Source organism: Trichophyton benhamiae (genome assembly GCF_000151125.1).
Source record: "Trichophyton benhamiae CBS 112371 chromosome Unknown Abenha-G-c-176a04.f1, whole genome shotgun sequence".
NCBI classification, from domain to species: domain Eukaryota; kingdom Fungi; phylum Ascomycota; class Eurotiomycetes; order Onygenales; family Arthrodermataceae; genus Trichophyton; species Trichophyton benhamiae.
The window spans coordinates 643,884-664,666 of NW_003315107.1; the positions used below are offsets into that span (position 1 = coordinate 643,884).

Here is a 20,783-nt window from a genome sequence, read left to right on the forward strand (position 1 = left end):
GGAGAGCATTCGATTAGGAGCTGTTTATATCGATTATACCACTAAAGTCATACCTCTGTACTGCAGATAGATTATAGCAGCAGTGTGAGGATAAAAGAGACGTTGAATATGCGTTGACTGGCTATATGTGTAGATGTTGGTAGAGTGCAAGGAGGATGTTATTGTCTGCTGCACATCTAAACACTCTAAGCAAAGGCAAGGGTTTATGCTGGCAACACAAGAAAGGAAAGGAAAGAAATACAGATAGGTTCATGCTAACTTCAATGGACACCATAAAGAAATAGGTATAGGGAGCCATGGGAATCATGTATTGAAAGGGTATCTGCCTGTCCAATGTTGATACTGGCAAGAAGACCATCCTCTTCTTGAGTACCAAATATACATGTGTGTATATAATAGAGAGATAGGAGCAATCTTAATAGTACATCTACTTGGTTGAAAAAATAACCGAACAGGCGGGTATTGGGGGAGTATGTCGAAGGGGTGAATGAGTCGAATCTCCTCATACTGCTCCAAAACTAGCCTTGCCATAGATGTCATTCACGGGAAGCCTGTAGAAGAGAGCTCGCCCTTCTATGGTAGTTCAGCCCTTCCCTCTCAACTAAGGAGGTTAAGATCCTAGCCGCCTCATGAGCTGTACCAATACCAGGTTAGAAATAGAAACAAACAGTAGGAAAAAAAAAAAAAAGGCCGCTGGAAGAATCTAACTTACATATCTCCCATGAGCTGGCCGAGAGCCGGTCACTAACGGTGCCGATCAATTCTCTCAGCTCGCTTTTAAGCACCTGGACTTCTACCGAGGCGGCTGAGAACTGAGCCTGCTCCCTGTGGTGCATGTTGGCCAAGATGGTTGCAGCAGTTGAAGGAATTGCCTGCAGTGAGAACTGCCGTAGCCCTATCCTCGATGCGTTGCGAGACTGCTCCTTGTTTTCTAGACCGAGGGCTCGAGCCCAGAGGACGAGAAGGCCAAGGAACGCACAATACGTCTGCCATAACGGTCGAGGCTGGGATATGGGCTGGGACAATAACACTCCAAGGCCGGGCTTGACGCTACCGTTGCTGGTGCCTTCCTCTATACATAGACCAACCACTTCGAGGGCGTGCAGGTAGGAATCGTGGCAGACAGGGTCCGTGGACACCAGCCGCGTGTACGCCGCCTGTGCTACTTGAGGTGTAACTGTGCGTCCCGATGAAAAGGCACTTCCAGCTGCCATCTGAATGTCGGACAGGTTGTTCCGCAGTAGCACTGCAGAGAAGTCATACATGACCAGGGCACACCACGATAGCTGACATCGCTGATCAGGGCCCGACAGCTGGTCGAACTGGTCTCGCCAGTACGCTAGTGCGCTGTCAAACTCCAGTCTCTGCAGCTCGCGAATAACCAAACTACTTGAAGACGAGACGGATCGGTACTTTGCATCCCCTATCGCCGACGTTATGCCATGGATAAGGATGTGCAGTGATAGCGGGCTGGGAGTGCTGTGCCAGTGGAGAACCTCACGCATGTGTTCTGCGTCTTTCATGGATAGTATTGATTGCACGGCAGAGTCCAGACTGAAGTACCTTGATCGGGTTGTCTTCTTTAGCTGGCGCATTTCATCCTCCCATTTGACGGCTGACGGTGCATCCCATAGTGACTGCCGGCTCGGAAGGGGTATTTTCATCATGCCCACAGAGAGCAAGGCATGATGGGAGAAGTAGACCATATACTGTACGTCGTTGACAAAGATTGTATGCGCTATCCTACTTCCCTGTAAGCATTGATTCAACTTGGGATTTGATGCATCTCAATGTATCCATACCTGATGACGGATTCGCGCTGTGCCCATTCCCTCCACCTGACATCTGGGGATTGTCGTGAGCCTCCCTCTCGGTTGGGGCCTTCTGTCATAAGATTGTTTCGTCGTGCGAGCTTGCTACCTAGTCAGAAGCAGTTTCTTTTTAGACATGGATCCTTATGGCAAGCTTACCGTGACGATTATCCCGTGCACTATCTCCGACATTTCATGTTCATGACGTGCCATGGCATACGTACAGATGTGTTCGAGGACAACCCTAAATAGTAGTTAGTTTTAATTGACGTCTATATATATATATATATATATATATGTATATTATAGCAGTCCAAGAAAGCCGGGTCCATGAACGAACAATGTCTGTATAAAAGGCATCTCGACCCTTGCACTCATAAGAGGTTTCTATTGATAGATTGTAAGCCTGGTGTATTCAGGGATAGGTTCGGTAGAGTGAAGACAGGTCTGGTTTTCCCACCTCGATAGTCTGAGACCACACATGTCTGTGAAGCAGTTTACCCACTTCATAGTACTCCTGCGTTTTGCTGAGAAACGCTCCGAGACTGCACAATGCGAGGAGCAAAACAGGGGGGGATCGGGACAAATTGAGAGTTGGCCGGTGGAAGAAGGGCATGTATATATCGCAATAATCCAATGCCCAGCGGAGAATCTGGTTCATTCTGATATGGTCCTTTAAAGGGGTATTCAATAGATCCTAAGTTGACGTCAGCTCCGATGCCGCAGACAAATAGATATATATAGAGATGATGAGTCCATATAATACTAATACGTACGGGGCAATGGTTCAGTATCCTCTCATGGTCGAGAGCCGTGATCTGGGGAGCCTCATGCTGGGGGGAGTTCGAACCGATAGACGGAAGGTATATGTCCTGGGCGCAATTGCAATGTATTTTTTAGTAAAGAACAGGCTCATGATATTTCTTGGATATATAAAACGCTCAGCATGGCCATTCGTGTCAGACAACATACAGGAGGCGATGTATGGTCAGCAGTATCCCCGAAATGAAGATTCAGATAGTCGTCCGAGGGCAGATCGAAGAGGCTGGTACTGTGGAACAGCCACGGGTAGTCGTCGAACGGCGAGGGCATGGCCAGGTACGGCTGGTGGGAGTGATGCTGGTGCTGGTGCTGGTGCTGGTGCTGGTGCTGCTGCTGGCTGAGCAGGTGCGGCAGATGGCTCAGGGAGCCCATTGAGCCCTGCAGCGGAGCATGGGGGTGCAGGCCGTGACTGTTACTGTTACTGGTACTGTTGCTGCTGCCACTGCCGCTGCTGCTGGTGCTGCTGCTGTTGTATATATGGATATGGCTGGCGGGATCGGATCGCGGCGAGGGCGACGGGAGCGTGAGAGGCGCCATGGGCGGGAAATGGGCCACGGGAGGACGCCCGACGTTGCTGTAGGCTGCGGGCGCCTGGCTCTGCTGCTGCTCGAGATGCCATTCTGCGGTGGCCGGCGAGGACCTGGCATCCGCCGGGGAGCTGCTGGCGACGACGGGCAGGCTGCTGCTGTTGGCGTTGCTGCTGTTGGCGTTGCCGGCGGAGGGCGAGGGCGAGAGCGGCGCGAGGGCAGCGTCTGAGCCCTCGGAGGCAGACTTGCGCTTCTCATGGCGCCGCAGATGGGCGTTGAGCAGGTCGCTGTCGCCGGCATCGCGAGGTCAGCCTTCGGTCTCTTGTCTCCCCAGCGGTTCTCTGCTCTTCTCTCTCATCGGCCGGGCGGTTACCTACTTGCGGGTGAAGCGTCTCTGGCACAGGTAGCAGAGAAAGGCGCCCTTCTTGTCTGTCCGTCCGGTTAGCTCGCCGCTCGCTCGCACACAGAAGCAGAAGAGAGGAAAAAGGACAGGGAGGAGAAGAGATCACACACGAATCAGCGCATGGCGGTTGAGATGCTCGCTCCTCAGGTACGAGCGGCTGCAGCCCTCGAACTGGCAGTGGAACTTGGCCGGCTTCTGCTGGCTCTGCTGCTGGCTCTGCTGCTGGCTCTGCTGCTGCTGCTCCATCGTTGCGGCGGACAAAAGGGAACTGGGGGGCGGTCAGCTACCTATCTCCCAGGCATGTTTTGTCCGGCCGCCCAAGCCATCCGGGGAGGAATACGAGAGGATAATCTGATGCTCGCTGCTGTGCCTGGGGGCCCGTTGAGATGGCGATGCGAAAAAACAAAAAGACGGACGGCTTCGATGCGAGGATCCAGGGCGAGAGCTGCCTACGGTGCAGACGGCCGGGCTTTTCGTTCCCGTCTTCTCGCTGATTCTCTGCCTCGCTGCATCTCTCGCTCAGCTTCTTCTTCTTCCTCCTCCTCCTCCTCCTTCTTGCTGCCGCCGTGCAGTAGCTACCGAAACGCCGGCCGTCTTCTCCATGGTGGTGCTGGAGTGCTCGATGTCGGCTCTGGGGGAACGTTGTTGATATAATGTTGATATAGGGTTGTCCCGGCTGGAGGCACAACGGGGGACAACGCGGCGAAGACGACGGCGAGGTGGCATGGCTGGCCTGGTGTCCCCATCGTCTGGGGCCTCGACTATTGCCTGACGGTTCTCTAACTACATGGCTGGCAGAGCCGTCTTTTAGAGATACAGGCGGTCCGGCAACTGCATGGATGGCTACGCACATCTACTACGGCGGTGACACTGGGCGGATGACATCCCCCCCCCCGGGCGTGAGACGGCCTCAATCCGCGAGAGATGCGATGGACGCTTGCATGAGCTGAGGGAAAAGCCCGAGTTATCCAAGATTACTGCTGTGCAACGAGCTGCGTACGCATTTTCGTCTTGTGGTGGTGGGTTTTGCTGTGCTGGCCGACTTTTATATGCATCATCATCATCATCATCCCACGGAGCCATCTCGGACACCGTCTATCGAAAAAAAAAAAAGGGCCTCACCCCCGAGAATTGACCATACGATACGACTGATGTGCTATATTCGTTCTGGCAGTCGCTGCTCTTGCGAGATCCAGAGAACGGCGGATGGATATACAGGATATCCAGCACTCGGCCGGTCTATCAAACATACAGCTTTGGCTATCAACGAGGACCGCACCCCCCGGCCGCAGGCAATAATAGCAGCAGCATTATTGTTATTATTATAATAACTAGTTATCATATTCACATTCACGGCTCTGCTTCGGCCTGTGACATGCAGGCCACACATCAGCCGCCTCTTGCCATTCGCCCAGATAACGCAACCCCGTCCAGGCCCTTCCCACCCCCACGATCGGTTGATGGCTCGAACTTCCCTGGATACGTCCTCCACCGGGGGGAGGGTCGAGGTCCCTTTATTTTGTCTCGCCCGCCGCCGTGCTCTCCGCCTAGACGTGTCGAGCTCTCCACGGGTTCTAGTCCTTCGCTTTTGGCCACCTGCCCTGCGCAAGCGAGGAACGCTGGGGCTGTCAATCGCTCGCCGCAGAGCCAGTAGTGTAGGGAGGCCAATGGTGTCGGCCCCGGGTGTCCCTGTCCCACACTGCTTATTCTTTTTGGCTTTGGCTCTGGTTTCTTTTTTACCGTGCGGCACAGCGCCATGGAGCAGCCGATCGAGCGTTTCATTCGCTCTCGCATATCAGCAGCGGGCTGGAGCGTTGCCTATCATCCAATAGCTGGTTGTCCCTCACTCCTCGGGGGTTTCCCTTGCTGGGTCCTTTGATGAGGAGGGAAAAAATGGCTTGCTGGAGCCAAAAAAGCGAGCCCATCACTTAATTATATATGACAGCTCATAGAAGCCAGCCAGAGTCGAAGCCATTCTTCCACTCTCTCAGAGACACACAATGACATTCTTCTTCCCCAGACTCTTCAATGTCACTGCTTTGCTTCATAAGACCGAACGGTTGTGTCTCCCCTCCCGTTACCCCCTCATCAGTGATGTTTGACTGCACCGTCCGGGGACTGTAGGCAGATTAAAAATATGATGACATAGGAGGCACTCTCACCGGAGAATGTGCTGAGTTTTCGAATAATCTGTCGCATCTGCAAAGGCAACAGCCTCTCAAGCGAAGATGGAGTGGTCTTCAGAGCATCTCGTCGCAATGAGTACCCTCATAGGCAGAGGTGTGCTGGTATGACTTCCTTCTACTCTCCTGCAACCCCCTCCCACTTCCTCCTCCCTCCCTCCCTCCTCTCTCTCTCTATATATATATATATTCATAACTTGGGTGGACATGCAGCTAATGACTTACCATCAAAAGGATCCAAGCAATGATCCAAATATTGGATCGGCACGAGGAAGTAACAAATCCTCCACGTCGGATGCACTCCAGACTGTGGGGATAACGGCGTCTACGTCCGGAATGGCATTGCTTTCCACTTTCCTTCCCGCATTCATCCTGGCTGTTGTTTGTTTCCTGATATTCCTCGTCTGCCGTCGAACCCAACGCCGATTTTACTCCCCGAGGTCATACCTCGGGCATATGCATGACCAGTACGTTGTGATTGATTCTTCACATCAGGGGACGTGCAGAATGAAATGTTATATCTAATGCATGAATTGTTGAACAGTGAACGAAGCCCGGAACTTCCCTATGGGTTTATTAACTGGATAGGGGATTTTATCCGCCTTTCAGATAGCCACGTTCTCCGACACTCATCCTTAGATGGCTATTTCTTCCTTCGGTTTCTCAAGAAAATGTCCCTACTGAGCTTTATTGGATGTTGCATCACTTGGCCCATCTTGATGCCGGTAAATATCACAGGAGGCGCGGGAAATACCCAGCTGGATCTCCTCACCTTCAGCAATGTTGTTAATCCCAAGCGGTACTATGCACACACAATTGTCTCTTGGATATTTTTTGGTGAGCGAACACTAGTCCCCCTTGTTTAGATACTCCGTGACCGACTACGAGGGGTCGCCAATTACTCTTTCTAACTTGTTGGTAGGGGTTGTCTTCCTCATGGTATGTCGTGAAAGCATCTTTTACGCCGCTCTCCGACAAGCCTACCTGCTCTCGCCGCTATATGCTGACCGGATCTCCTCCCGGACCGTGTTGTTCATGTCTGTTCCACAGTCTTACCAGAACAAGGCGAAGCTATCCAAAATATTCGGTGACTCAGTCAAGCGTGTCTGGACATCAGAAGATACCTCAAAGCTGGCGAGGCTTGTTCGTAGGCGAGATAGACTTGCATATAGCCTCGAAGATGCCGAAACTAGATACGTTAAAGCTGCGCATGCTGCTCGCCTGAAGGCGCTGAAGAAACAAGGCCGAGACCCAGAAGTCTCGTTGGAACAAGCTGCGGTTAAGCAGAACAGTAACGAATCCGATCTCGACCAGGCTCCTTGGCTATTGAATGTTAAGCGCCCTTCAAGACTAGCCCACTACTTCTTTGGCGAAAAGGTCGATATAATTGAAGACCTGCGTTCTCGTCTTGCTACACTTATCCCAAGGGTCAAGGATTTGCAACAAGAACATCGAGTCGGCGAAGCAAAGACTGTAGGTGGAGTGTTTGTGGAATTCACCACCCAGCGAGAAGCCCAAATCGCATACCAAACGCTCTCACATCACCATCCCTCCCAGATGACGCCTCGATTCATCGGAATACCACCACATCAGGTACTCTGGCCTGCACTACGCTATTCATGGTACCAAAGAATCGTCAGAAAATTTGCCATGCAGGGTTTTATTACCGTCATGATTATCTTCTGGTCCATTCCATCCGCCTTGATTGGATCAATTTCCAACATCACCTATCTCACCAACCTTCTCAAATTTCTCAAGTTCGTGAATGAACTGCCTTCTTTCATCAAGGGAATAATAAGTGGCCTTCTTCCTGCAGCAGGACTAGCTATATTGATGGCAGCAGTTCCCTGGATTATGAGATGTATGAAACTCCTGAACCTGAGCTTGTAAACCGACCTCGTCCTAACGTTGTTGATCTAGGGTGTGCCAGGCAGTCGGGTGTCCCCTCAACGGCTAAAGCAGAGCTGTTCACGCAGAATGCACATTTTTGCTTCCAGGTGGTGCAAGTATTCCTGGTAACTACCATTACATCCGCGGCGTCTGCAGCTACAAGTCAAATTATCAAAAACCCACTCTCGGCCAAGGACCTACTGGCAAAGAACCTACCAAAGGCTACGAATTTCTACATCTCGTACTTCCTTTTCCAAGGATTGATGCTGAGCTCGGGGGCTGTGGTACAAGTCATCGCATTCCTGATTTTCAAGTTCTTTCGGACCTTCTTTGACTCTACGCCTCGAAAGTTATACTCACGCTGGGCTGCCCTTACTGGAGTATGGTGGGGGACAGTTTTCCCGGTGTTCACAAATATGACTGTTATAGGTAGGCAGAGCTGTCATCCTTCCTTGATATATTTTGGTAATCTAACATAAAGAAACGTTCTAGCAATCACCTACAGCTGTATAGCTCCCTTGGTCCTTGGCTTTTCTGCTCTTGGGCTTTATCTGGTATACCAGGCCTATCGATATAACCTGCTATTCGTGTACGAACCTGTTATCGACACAAAGGGCCTGGTATATCCCCGCGCACTTCAACAAGTGTTAACGGGTGTTTACCTAGCAGAAGTATGCATGTTTGGACTTTTTGCCATCCGTGCGGCGATTGGCCCCATGGTCTTGATGGGCATGTTTACGGCGTTTACAGCACTATGTCACATCTCTCTAAATGAAGCACTGGCACCTTTGCTCTCCGCATTACCTCACACCCTCAACAACGAAGACGACTGGACGTGTACAACGCCAAGCGATCTTGAAAAGCCTGAGTTCTTGTCCCGAAGCATGACCAGTGGCAAGGAATTCTTACCTCGACGCCAGAGCACATTGACTCTAGCTGAGATTACTACTGCGCCTGACTCGATATGGGACAAGCTCAAAAATTTCCGCTGGTGGCTTTTCCATCCCAGCATATATGCTAACTACGCGGCGCTGCGGGAGAAGATACGACAGGATCCATCTATCCCCTACGACGAACATATCTCGGACAATGCGTATTACCCGAGTTGTGTATACAGCCCGCCGCCCCTTCTCTGGATCCCACGAGATGCCGGGGGTGTAAGTCGACAGGAGGTCGAGCTTACCAGCACCATTATACCCATGACCGACAACGAAGCCCATCTTGACGAGAAGAACAAGGTGGTGTGGGATAAGGTCGGCATGAAACCACCTATATGGGAGGAAAAAGTGTTTTACTAGGCACTTTTGGCCCTGCAGAGCCCACCCTCTCCGCCCCTTTTTTTTATTTACATATTTTGATGATCAACGGCAGATCAAATGTCCATTTTTATACGATGAACAGTATTTACATATCTTCTAACGATAAATAATAGGCGACAAGCTCCATCTATGCTTGATGCAGCCAAGGCAGCAGCTATTTTATTTCAACCAAGCATCAGGCTTTGCTTAGATGGGACAGGCTATAACAGAACATTTCTAACCAACCAACTAGTTACTAGTTATTTTAATTCTACTGCCTTTTTCCTACCTTTTTTTTCGCCTCAATGTAGCACCTGACGCATTCTATGACTATGTCCTTCTCTCCTTTCCGTTCGTAGGGGCCGTTTCTGACTGTTTCTGACCCCCTCCAGCCCTCAAAAGCCTCTCTGCAAGAGTCACAATGAATCATGGCAAGCCCGAGTTGATGAGTCAGCGGGAAGCGCCCGAACAGCGCCTGGAGAAACAGCTGGCTAACCAACTAGTTAAACTAAATAAATATAACTGCAAAATTGAACGCTGCATCCCAGGGCGCCGCGCACCTTTTCTCTGCTTTCTCTCCCCATAGAAACGAAGATTTTCCTCGATCGTTATATACTCTCCTTCTTCCGGACTCATATCATACCCGTGTTTTGCGATAATGGCAGACCAAGCTACAACAAACCCATCGGGCACCCCTCAATCAAGAGAAGCAACCAGAGGCAGAGGCAATCGAGGCAGCAGAGGCAATCGACGAGGCGGTACCACAGCTACTGGAGGTGGTTCTTCTCACGTTGACCCTAGCCAGCAGCAGCGTCGACATAACCAGGGAGGGAGTGGCGGAAGAGGTCGCGGCAGAGGCGGCGGCGCACACAGCGAGGGACGCGGGGGGAGGAATCCACGACGTGGAGGAAATCGAACGCAGGATGGAGACGGCAGACATGACGACGGCAGTGAGCCGCCAGGAGCGGGTGCTGAGGGCACTGGCACCTCCGGTGTTCGCCTGACCGGAGATGCCAAACGTTCGCAGGGCGAAGAGAAGCCGGCGCAGAAAGCTGGAGGTTCTGCGGCCGGAGAAGAGGAAGAGGCTGACGAGAACGAGATATGCTTCATTTGTGCCTCAAAGATTGACCATATGTCAGTGGCGCCTTGTAACCATAGGACTTGTCATATCTGCTCCCTTAGGCTGAGAGCACTTTACAAGACCAAGGCCTGTGCTCATTGTCGAGTAAGTCTGCATACAGCCCTTCGGTTTTGATGGCGGAGTATTGACAGTATTATGATCATAGACCGAGTCCGATTTTGTTATATTCACCAACAGTCCCACAAAGAGATACGAGGAATTTACCAACTCTGACTTTGATCGTTCTGACGATAACCTGGGGATAAAATATGAGCACTTCGACATCTTTGAGGACACCGTCTTGTTGCTCCGATACAATTGCCCGGACAGTGATTGTGATGTCGCATGTCTTGGGTGGCCAGACTTGCATCGCCATGTCAAAAGTAAACATGCTAAGGTGATGTGGTAAGTTCTGTCATCTATCTAGTCAAAGAAACGTGGAGCACGTCCGTACTAATTAGATTAATAGTGATCTGTGTACACGGAATAAGAAAGTTTTCACCCACGAGCATGAGTTATTTACACCTGCGTTGTTGCGAAAACACGAAAGATATGGTGATGATAACCCTGGTGCCGTTGATCAAAGTGGGTTTAAGGGGCATCCGGAATGCGGATTCTGTCGCCAACGCTTCTACGGAGACGATGAGCTCTACTCACATTGCAGAGACAAACACGAGAGATGCCACATCTGTGATCGGAGGTCTGGAGGCAGCAACCCGCAATACTATGTTGATTACGATGCACTGGAGAAACACTTCAGCAAGGACCACTTCTTGTGCCTTGATAAAGAATGCTTGGATAAGAAGTTTGTTGTTTTTGACTCGCAAATGGACCTCAAAGCACACCAACTTGAAGCTCATCCCTCTGGGTTATCAAAAGATGCAAGGAGAGATGCCAGACTGGTGGACATGTCAACATTTGATTATAGATCTCCTTACCAACCAACCCGCCAGCGTCGTGATGGTCGTGACGGTCGTGACGGTAGGGGAGCTGGCAGAGGCCGTGACCCTAATTCTGAACCAATTCCGCAATCGAGTGCCCAGCCATTACGGAGAGACGAACTTGCTTACCAGCGCCAGATGGCTATTCAAAGTTCCCAGTCAGTTTCTACAAGAACATTTGGTGGGCAACTTACCTCTTCGCGACCTACAGCAACTTCATCCGCTCCCACTACCCAGAGGTCTACTCCCGCAGCTACACCCGCAGCGAGAGCAACACAAAATTCAGGGCTACCTTCTATAGAAGCGCTTGATCTTGGACAGCCGACAGCCCCAGTAACACCGCAGGACCATGCTAGACAGGCAGCACACTCAGCCGTTATGGACCGCGCATGCTCTCTTCTCCAAAATGACAAAAGGAAAATTAACGATTTCCGAGGAAAGGTCTCACAGTACCGAAGCAACGCCATTGGAGCCAACGAGCTCATAGAAGCATTCTTTTCGCTCTTCGATACGTCTTCAGTAGAATTGGGAAAACTAATAAAGGAGCTTGCTCATATCTATGAAGACGAGAATAAACGTACGGGCCTTCTAAAAGCATGGAATGACTGGCGTGCGATCAATGAAGACTATCCAGCACTTCCAGGGCCCAGTGGAACAACCCCTTACACTGGAACTGCCAGCGGATTTGGCTCAGGTAAAAGAGTATTACGTTTAAAATCATCTACAACGCAGTCCTCCAGATCAGCCTCCGGCCAGAACTCCAGACTCTCTGGAATACTTCCTTCTAACACCACTTCTAACCCATTTCCTCCACTTTCTAGCAATACTACCGGTCGAAAAGCCACTCCAGGAGGCAATGCATGGGGAACAACGCCTGCCATATCTTCTGGCCCAAGCAGCTCTGGCTCTAGGCCCTCGGCTTCTGCTTCACGGCCAAAAGTTGCTAGAGATGCCAATGCATTCCCTGCCCTTCCAGCAGCTCCTAAGCCGAATACCCTTATGGCCGGTCTCACTCGTGGAACTGTGAGATGGGATGATCGAAATGCTGCCAGTGCTAGGCCTTCTGCTTGGGGCTTATCAAGTGACCCAACACCTGCAGAATCAGATTTGTCCGCTTCTCAAGATAAAAAAGGGAAGGGTAAAAAAGGGAAACAAGTTCTCTACCATTTTGGCTAAATGGGTTCATTGGAAATGCAGCTGCATCAGAAAATGTATTCTTATCTTATGCTGCGTTTGTTGAGCGTGTCGCTTCGGAAATCAGGTGCATCCAGTGAGATTTTTATTCCCTTTACTTTCTCTTCTTTGTTCACGAGTACTTAAGAAGCAAGCAATTTCCCTGACATAGCTTTGAAAAGTGTACATATCCCATGTTTTAGCTGCCTAGCTCATAATCTCGCACCATAGCAAATACAAACTCGAGTATTAAAAATAATATACATATCATACACCCGTAATACAGTAACATCCCGAGGAACATATTACCATGCTTTTCGATGAACTAGTTACTCGTTTGAAGTACAAGAGTGAGTAGTGTCTAACTTCCCGCTGTCAATATTTAGGAGCAGCTCACTATTGCCGAAAGAATAGCTGGCTGAACCTCTAGGTCGTTTGAGGTTTGATGTTGGATCTATGGGTATGATGGGAAGCGATTCTCTGGAAACCTGAGACACGGCTTCCATATGCTCGTGGTCTTCTTGGGACTCTTCAGTTTCTCTGGGTTCCGGTGAAGTTTCGCCGTCGCCTATGTTAGATTCTGTTTCGGCTTCGATATCCGTCATCCGTAAAGTGAACTCCCTTTGGAGCCTGAGAAGCCATTCTCTAAGTGCTTCATCTTCCATGGTCCCTTTGTGAGCATGCATCAGCTGTTCTCCTAATGTCAAGAGGAGTCTGCGCCGTTTGGCCAGAGAAATAATTGCAGGAGACTTTGCTCTATTTTGTGCCGCCAGAGCAAGATGACTTGACACTTCCTCGGCTACCTGTATAAGGTATGGAGGTAAAGAGAAAATTCTGGCGAGTGCGAGGCCATAATGCTGTTCCTGTACATATCCATCAACTATTTTATATAGCATAGTGATTTTGGACCTCGGGTCGGACATATCAACAGCAAGATGCAAATTTATAACTCCGCTGCGATGCTCCATAATCCTTGGTAAATCATGGAAATGGGTAGTGAACCAAACTAAGGCATGAGTTTCCAGTAGAGCTTCCGCAATAGCAATTGAGATGGCAAGCCCATCAGCTGAAGCGGTTCCACGACCTAGTTCGTCTATTATAACCATACTCTTTGAGTCAACGTTCCGTAAAATAAATGCCACTTCTCTCATCTCAGTGGAAAAGGTCGACACGTTGGTAGCCTGGTTATCATCTGTTGATACGCGAGCGAACAGTTGATGTACAATCGCGAATGAGGCATACTGCGCAGGAACAGAGCTTCCAATTTGCGCCATTACTGCCATCAGGGCAAGCGACCGGATATATGTACTTTTTCCACTCATATTGCAGCCAGTTATTATCTGAAACCGGGACTGTGATGAGGCGTAAACATCATTGGGTATATATTTTGTTGAGTGGATTTTCTCTCGAATCGGATGCCTTCCGGCCTTGATGGCGAGAGTATCTGTGATTTCAGGGCGCACATAATCCTGCATTGTATGTAGGTAGGAAAAGGCTGCAATCATATCTAGTAGAGCAACTGCCTCGCTGATACGGAACAAGCTAGATATTTGAGACCTAGCGTTATCTATAAGCTCTTGGATGCTCCGATCACTCATGCTAACCACCTCGTTATGGGAGTCTGTTATTTTTTGATTCATCTTGACAAGGTCCAGGGTTTGAAATTCCACATATGCTTTTTTCCGATAAACATTGATAAAAATATCTGGCAGTACCACACCTGGGAGATCGGTGGATTTTACACGGAAATAATAGTGACGGCCAGATTCAAACCTCAAGTCCAATGGGATATTGTACTCCTCTATGCAAGTTAGTCGCAATCTTTGATAGCAACGACGAATATATACATTACCAGTAAGACGAGAACATAGCTCTGAAACATCGTCATTGGCCTCCTTGTAGGTTTGTCTTGCAACGTCGAGAAGATTGTTAACTCCAGCCTATACTGTTAGGACCTGAAAGAAGTTCATATATACCTAATCACTCACTTTGACGGCGTAAGTTCTGTGATTGCGTAAATCGAGGGCACTTGTTTGGTATCTAACATCGTCGTTTAGCGTTTCCTTGAGAATAGTTTGAACAGGGTCATAGTTCCTGGGAGAGCATAGCTGTGTTCATTGTTAGAGGGGTCAAATATCAAGAACATTGGCTATAAGCTCATCTACTTGCATCACGTATTGTCTCTAAGAGGCTGGATTTTGCTCCAGCTAACGCTTCATGGATGGGCCGTATACAAGATACGAATGTTTTCAGCATGATGACGTTGTTAATAGACTGTTCAGCAAATAAAAAGCTTGGCTTCGTTGGAATAACCGTCAACTAACGGTTGAATATTAGTATCACTACGCCTCTAGTCTTTGGGCAAGGGTGATTATAGCATACAGCCGTGAGTACTCGGTCGGAGTCAACAAATGGCTTGAGGGCTATATAGTATATTTCTTAGTTTCCTGCAGATGCTCGGGATTGGAGACCAACCTTGTCTAACAGCAAAAAACATTCCCTCGTTTGATGACAACTCTTCGACAGCATCATATCTGGTGTTTAGTTTAGAAACTTCAGTAGAAGGCTGTAGGATGTTGCTTCTCAGTAGCCTGGCACCCATGGGTGTGAGAGTTTCATTCAGTATGCCGAAAAGACAGTCCTTTGACTTTGCATTTTGCAAGTTTTGAATAAGTTCCAATGAGACAATAGTAGCTAAATCAATCATCATAGACCCTTCAGATGGTTCATATCTTAGTCTGAGAGAGTGGGGTGCAAAAGTCACTGAAAGTTCTAGCTCGATATATGATAAGACCTTGAGGGTTCGTCAGCCGGTGCTTGCGTCTAGAGGTACTCAGAGAGGGTGTATACAGCTGCGAAACAGCAGGCAGAGAAATAACTGCCCTCTAAAGCCATTTTGATGGTTTCCGTGTCTTCTTTGAAGGCTAATCGCTCAACATAGTCATGACAGTTCTGCTCAGACCAGTGTTTCCTATCGAATGTAATGATCCGGATATGGGGGAGGTTCTCCTCAAAAATAGCATATAATTTTGAAAGAGGTTCTTTGGAAGTGTTCATAAAGAGCACCTCCGAAGGTTCAAATACGGCAAGCTTGTGGACTGTTCTAGCATAGGTCTGGGTATCACAAATCTGTGAAAGAACAGCTTCTGATGTAGACAAGTTGATAAAAGCCAATCCAACGGCTGGAGAGATGCCCCTGGATTCACTTATAGCACATATAATCTCCCGGGATGCTGCAGTAGTTGCTGCTGTTGCGGGTCGAGTTACTCGATGTCCTCCGACAGCCGTCCTGCTGGTACTTGGGCGGGTGGACCTGGTATCCGGTGTAAACGGGTATAAAGGGGTAGACGAAGTGCGACTAGGCATTTCGACAGTAATATTAATTCCACGCCTTCAAGATAACGAGATACGCCAGCTTCTCCCCAATGTTTCTCGCCATTGAATGAGGTTAACGTCTTGTCGAGGCGTCGCGACGTTCCTTTTCCCATTTTTTGACGTTGTATGATATTACATAATCAGATACAAAGTCTATTTTAATGGTAATCCTAGATTCAAGGGTTCCCATTGGACAGAAAACTGTGCAGAGACTTTCACGTTAGAATCGGATCTTATCTACACGTGACAAGCAACCGCCGATAAGATTAGCTCGAGATAAACCATTTTTTTCCCTTCATTGCTCTCTCGACGTTTATTTGGAGTGCGATTGATCAAGATTCCATCAGAGGGGGCAGAGAAACACAATAACGAAATGGCAACAGTGTTACCTCCCCCTAGTAAACGCCAACGGCGCGAAATCGATGAAAAAGCACGACAACAACAGGAGATTGATTCAATCCCAGAGGATTTGGGAAGTGTTCGAGTCCAATTTTTTGACCAGTCTACTGGGACTGCTTCCGGCCCGGCCGTGGCCGTTCCTTTGGGCGATGCAACGGTGAAGAATTTAGAGATCCTACTGAATACGCTTCAAGGACATGTATGTTGCCCCGCAATACCTTCGGGACTCTGAGTTTACTAATGCTTTAACAGGATGATCACGAAAGGATTCCGTATAGATTCACATACAAGCAAGAAGATAAGGATGGGAATGTAATTGATATTTCATCCGACCTGTACCACTCTCTTCTTCAACCTGGTATAAAGACAGCTGAGGACATCATCCATTTACAATATACTCCACAAGCTGTATTCCGCGTCAAAGTTGCATCAAGATGCTCTGCTTCAATATCAGGACATGGAGAAGCTATATTAGCAACATCTTTTGCCTCATCATCGTCTTCGCGGATGGTGTCAGGCAGTGGTGATTCCACTGCGCGAGTATGGGATTGTGATACGGGAACCCCCCTCCATACGCTTAAAGGCCATACCAGCTGGGTTCTGGCCGTAAGTTGGTCACCTAACGACAACATAATAGCTACAGGAAGCATGGATAATACCGTCAGGCTCTGGAACCCTCGTACGGGTCAAGCCCTAGGAGCACCCATGAAAGGGCACACAAAGTGGATTATGGGTCTTGCCTGGGAGCCATATCATCTACAAAGTCCTGGGAAACCCAGACTAGCTTCTGCATCTAAAGATTCAACGGTCCGAATATGGGATGTCGTGTCCAGACGAATTGAAACTGTATTAACGGGCCACAAGGGATCCGTATCATGTGTGAAATGGGGTGGCCTTGGTAAAATATATACCTCTTCTCACGACAAGACCATCAAAATATGGAATTCAGAGAGCGGGAGTCTAATACAAACGCTATCTTCCCATACTCACCGTGTCAACCATCTAGCACTATCAACGGATTTCGTCCTTCGTACGTCCTTCAATGAACACAACCAAAAGCCACCAGATAAAGAAGAGGAAAAGATAAAACTAGCAAAGGAGAGGTTTGAAAAAGCCGCCACGGTCAATAATAAGATATCCGAAAAATTGGTCTCTGCAAGTGATGATTTCACTATGTTTCTATGGGACCCAGAGGCATCAAGCAAACCGGTTGCTCGAATGTTAGGCCACCAAAAGGAGGTCAATCATGTCACATTCTCCCCAGACGGAATATATATTGCTTCTGCCAGTTTTGATAACCATGTGAAATTGTGGAATGCTCGAGATGGGAAGTAAGTATAAGGTATCGACCCTACTCTATGAAGCAGATAGGCCTAACCGTGATCTCGCAGGTTTATATTTTCTCTTCGCGGCCATGTTGGACCTGTATATCAATGTTGCTTTTCTGCAGACTCTAGGCTTCTAGTCTCTTCCTCTAAGGACACTACTTTGAAGATCTGGGATGTCCGAACAGGGAAGCTGACTATGGACTTACCTGGCCATCAAGATGAGGTATATGCAGTTGACTGGAGCCCAGATGGAGAGAGAGTCGGAAGTGGAGGAAGAGACAAAGCAGTACGAATATGGAGGCATTAGTAACTTGCTGGAAAACCTGTAGATACAATTGTTCCTGTGGCCGAAAAGAGCACCAGCCGAGTCGGGCGATCAGTTAGTCACATTAACAACTATTAAGATACTAGTTACTTTCATCTCATGATTATGCAGTAACTGGAGCTATCTGGATAATACTGTATATCAATTACCTCGGGGTGGATTCACACTTTAGGCAATTGTTGTTCAGTTGCGGCAGATGGAATATTTAGACGCTTCAAAAACCTGTCATGTAGGCTCCCATAACTTGGATACGAGAAGTATATAGTGCAGAAGTTCTTCTCAAACATAGCACAGCTTTGAAACATGAGGTAAATCTTAGAAGAAGAACACGAAGCTGAAGATTTAACCCGGAGATCAAGAGAGGGCGTCACATCACAGAGCATCCAACGCCATACATGGCTTTCTCAACGCTATTTTTGACTTGGTACCAGTCAGCTCGTCGTTCAGCAAATTCATAGGCTTCTTCAGCACGGAAGATCCCATGAAAACGGCTGGCATCTGAGATAATAGAAGCTATCTCCTTCGAGTCTGAGGTATCAATTAGGTAAACCTGAGATAGTTCTCTTAGGGCCTTGAAATAAAGGAGTAGCTGTTCGTTTCTCATGGACTGGATGAGTCCGAAGTAATGGTTCATATCACTGTTTAAGTATTAGTGTCTTCCTTTGTTAAACCACTCCGAAGTTAGGGTATTCAAACCTTATAAGTTTGACAGCACCTTCTATGCTGATTCGATGCCGCTTTATGTGTTTGCAAAGTGCATTAAAAAGACGAAGACCGATTTCCTGGTTGAACACATCCAATGTGCTTTTGTCCGTTCCACCAATAAGCATTCTCGTGTGGGACGAAATGACCTGTACGATGGCTTTGGCAGCCTCACTTGGACCAATATCGGCTGTTCTCTGTGATGGATCAACTGCTTCAGGATGGAAATCCCCAATCGATTGTTTGGTGGCCAGAAGATGTTCCACCTCCTCCACTAACACATCGATTCCCTTATTTAGCCCTGCAGCAACTCGCTCATCAAGTTTCTGTTCAAATTTCCGTTTTCCCTTCACAGCCGGGTCAAGAAAATCATTCCGGTCAGTCAAGCCAGCAGCAACCAGTTCCTGTTCATAAAATACGTCTAACATCTGGAGGATCAAGTCTCCCACGTTGACTAACTCCAGAAAAGTAACAAGGGGCTCAACACCGGATTTTTCTTCAGCCTGTTTGCGAGGACGATACTCCGATAGATGATTGACAGCTCTGTCGAAACCGGCAATGACATGGCGATGTCCCAGACTATCAAGAAGTGAGACAAAGATAGCCTCGCACTGAGCTTGTGCAGCTTTTCCCAACCCCCCTTTAAGACCCACAAATTGTGCGGTCCTTTCCAAGCTTGACTTCGCAGCGTGAACTAGGTTCAGTGCGACTTCAATGCTGAATAGGCTCCGGATGCCCTCTAGTTTAGAATTCATAATCGCTGCCTTAGCTGCGAATTCCGTCGTTGGAAGTTCAGCTGGAGTGGGAGGAGTAGGCGGAGCAAGGATGACAGATGAACGGCTAGACGACTGTGTAGCCTTAGCCATTGCCTTGTTAGCTCCGCCCTTTTTTGGCTCCGTGCTTTTATATAGACCTGGGATCATATTCACTGGGGCCATTATCACTTTAGTAAACGAGCTTAGGAAGTCACGTTTATCAGCCTGTCGGTTATGTATATTGGACATGTATAGTGATTCCGTGCTGGCGGCTTGTTCAGACAGCTGTCTATCCCAATCGCCAACGATTGATTCTGAGTGTAGCCGAAATTGGTCCAATTCCTCTGCAAGGTACAGGTCAACATGAGGCTCAAAAGTTCGTTCGATAGCTTCCCGAGCCAGTTCCTTGAACTTATCACTAGATACCTGGATTGGGTTCAGCTCTCGGATAAAGTTCAATGATTGGGTGAATGTTCCCGGCAGTGTCTGGATGTAAGCTGCCTTATTCGTAGATTGAAGAAGGTCAAGCAAAGGAAGAAAGTATGGAGAAAGTATGTCTTTACATATCTTTTCCAGAAATAAGGATGATACGTTTGGACCATTCGGAAAACATCGATTTATGTAAGTTGCCTCCTCGTTGAAGGCCACACTGAGCCTAGTCAAAAACGCATGAGTGTGATTGAGGGACACTGTGCCTGTATCTGCATCGAACCCATCCATGGGGCTTCCAAAATCTGCTTTCTGTTTGATTATATGATTTTGATAAATCAATAACTCAACAGCTGCCGCGCCTCCATTAAGGGTGGTTAAAACCTGCGCATAACGCGGCATTATATCATCAGAATTCCCATTCTCATAACCGTTCTTGAACTCTCGTAAAGCAGCCCTCTCAAATACGGATATAACATTAGTCAGCTTCTTTCTGCGCGCTGTAGACCCAAGGCCCATATCAACATTCGAGAAACGGTTGAGCTCTGACAATAGCAAGGCTTGCTGTTCAGGCTTATCATAGGACTTGAAAACCGAGGAATCAGTCGGGTTCTCCATTTTTATGATATCCTGGTAGTAGGGGTTTAGAGACTCGTGAATTTTCCCGTACTCCTCCCTTGCTCTACCTCGAGTCGAGCGAGCATCTCGGAGCGCAGCCAAGGGGCCTGTGATTTCAGCTTCAACCTCGGCATTGAATTCGACGATATCAAATCCACCGGTATCAGTAATGTTACCATTAGACTTGTGGGAATCCAATTCAGTTGTTGTAGGCTTGGAGCGTGTTTTCCCGCCATGTGGGCGGTCAGCATCCTTTTCTGAGCCCTCTGCCGCACTCCTTGCTTCCGCCTCATTCCAACATCCTATCTGCTTTAGGAATCTGACCCATCTTGTGTCATCGTACACCATCTCGTGCATTTTCTTTGACGTTCTTGCAACGGTTATAAGGTCGGTGGGGGAAAGATAGTCAAGGATTGAGGCCATGATTTCTATAACTATCACGTTAGTATTATGACTATAAAGCAGATCAATAAAACATGCTGTCCATGGCATACCAGCAGGAAGCAAGGGCTTCACCACTTCAATCTGAGCTAGCTTCAATGGTGCAAGTACATCCCTTCTTGGTGTCCGAGGCACCTTTGAAGTTGGTCTTTGCTTGATGGAACTTGTCATGGTGGCCGCGAAATACTATAATCAGGAAAGTAGGAGGGGACTTCGGATATATATATATGTATAGGTGTATTT

At 48.3% G+C, this 20,783-nt stretch overlaps 9 protein-coding genes across 9 annotated transcripts; 4 read left to right on the top strand and 5 right to left on the bottom strand.

Annotated features, from left to right (window-relative positions):
* Window positions 1-536: 536 nt before the first annotated feature.
* Window positions 537-1,706, bottom strand: ARB_07163 (uncharacterized protein; the record flags this gene model as incomplete). Its single annotated transcript, XM_003014555.1, has 2 exons — window positions 537-601; window positions 713-1,706. 2 exons carry the CDS (start codon window positions 1,704-1,706, stop codon window positions 537-539), a joined length of 1,059 nt encoding a protein of 352 aa, XP_003014601.1.
* Window positions 1,707-3,023: 1,317 nt separating this feature from the next.
* ARB_07164 (uncharacterized protein) lies at window positions 3,024-3,389 on the top strand (the record flags this gene model as incomplete). Its single annotated transcript, XM_003014556.1, has 1 exon — window positions 3,024-3,389. The coding sequence occupies one exon, from the start codon at window positions 3,024-3,026 to the stop codon at window positions 3,387-3,389; it is 366 nt and encodes a 121-aa protein (XP_003014602.1).
* A 693-nt stretch (window positions 3,390-4,082) lies between these two features.
* ARB_07165 (uncharacterized protein) lies at window positions 4,083-4,646 on the bottom strand (the record flags this gene model as incomplete). The annotated part of the gene is made up of 2 exons (XM_003014557.1): window positions 4,083-4,346; window positions 4,542-4,646. The coding sequence occupies 2 exons, from the start codon at window positions 4,644-4,646 to the stop codon at window positions 4,083-4,085; spliced, it is 369 nt and encodes a 122-aa protein (XP_003014603.1).
* Window positions 4,647-5,953: 1,307 nt separating this feature from the next.
* On the top strand, window positions 5,954-8,934 carry ARB_07166 (uncharacterized protein; the record flags this gene model as incomplete). The annotated part of the gene is made up of 5 exons (XM_003014558.1): window positions 5,954-6,213; window positions 6,291-6,583; window positions 6,669-7,607; window positions 7,667-8,065; window positions 8,150-8,934. The coding sequence occupies 5 exons, from the start codon at window positions 5,954-5,956 to the stop codon at window positions 8,932-8,934; spliced, it is 2,676 nt and encodes an 891-aa protein (XP_003014604.1).
* A 658-nt stretch (window positions 8,935-9,592) lies between these two features.
* Window positions 9,593-12,171, top strand: ARB_07167 (uncharacterized protein; the record flags this gene model as incomplete). The annotated part of the gene is made up of 3 exons (XM_003014559.1): window positions 9,593-10,068; window positions 10,253-10,459; window positions 10,524-12,171. The coding sequence occupies 3 exons, from the start codon at window positions 9,593-9,595 to the stop codon at window positions 12,169-12,171; spliced, it is 2,331 nt and encodes a 776-aa protein (XP_003014605.1).
* Window positions 12,172-12,497: 326 nt separating this feature from the next.
* ARB_07168 (uncharacterized protein) lies at window positions 12,498-14,875 on the bottom strand (the record flags this gene model as incomplete). The annotated part of the gene is made up of 4 exons (XM_003014560.1): window positions 12,498-14,108; window positions 14,157-14,276; window positions 14,410-14,487; window positions 14,654-14,875. 4 exons carry the CDS (start codon window positions 14,873-14,875, stop codon window positions 12,498-12,500), a joined length of 2,031 nt encoding a protein of 676 aa, XP_003014606.1.
* Window positions 14,876-14,991: 116 nt separating this feature from the next.
* ARB_07169 (uncharacterized protein) lies at window positions 14,992-15,534 on the bottom strand (the record flags this gene model as incomplete). The annotated part of the gene is made up of 1 exon (XM_003014561.1): window positions 14,992-15,534. The coding sequence occupies one exon, from the start codon at window positions 15,532-15,534 to the stop codon at window positions 14,992-14,994; it is 543 nt and encodes a 180-aa protein (XP_003014607.1).
* Window positions 15,535-15,916: 382 nt separating this feature from the next.
* On the top strand, window positions 15,917-17,577 carry ARB_07170 (uncharacterized protein; the record flags this gene model as incomplete). Its single annotated transcript, XM_003014562.1, has 3 exons — window positions 15,917-16,141; window positions 16,195-17,273; window positions 17,400-17,577. The coding sequence occupies 3 exons, from the start codon at window positions 15,917-15,919 to the stop codon at window positions 17,575-17,577; spliced, it is 1,482 nt and encodes a 493-aa protein (XP_003014608.1).
* A 385-nt stretch (window positions 17,578-17,962) lies between these two features.
* On the bottom strand, window positions 17,963-20,711 carry ARB_07171 (uncharacterized protein; the record flags this gene model as incomplete). Its single annotated transcript, XM_003014563.1, has 2 exons — window positions 17,963-18,233; window positions 18,292-20,711. The coding sequence occupies 2 exons, from the start codon at window positions 20,709-20,711 to the stop codon at window positions 17,963-17,965; spliced, it is 2,691 nt and encodes an 896-aa protein (XP_003014609.1).
* Window positions 20,712-20,783: the final 72 nt, after the last annotated feature.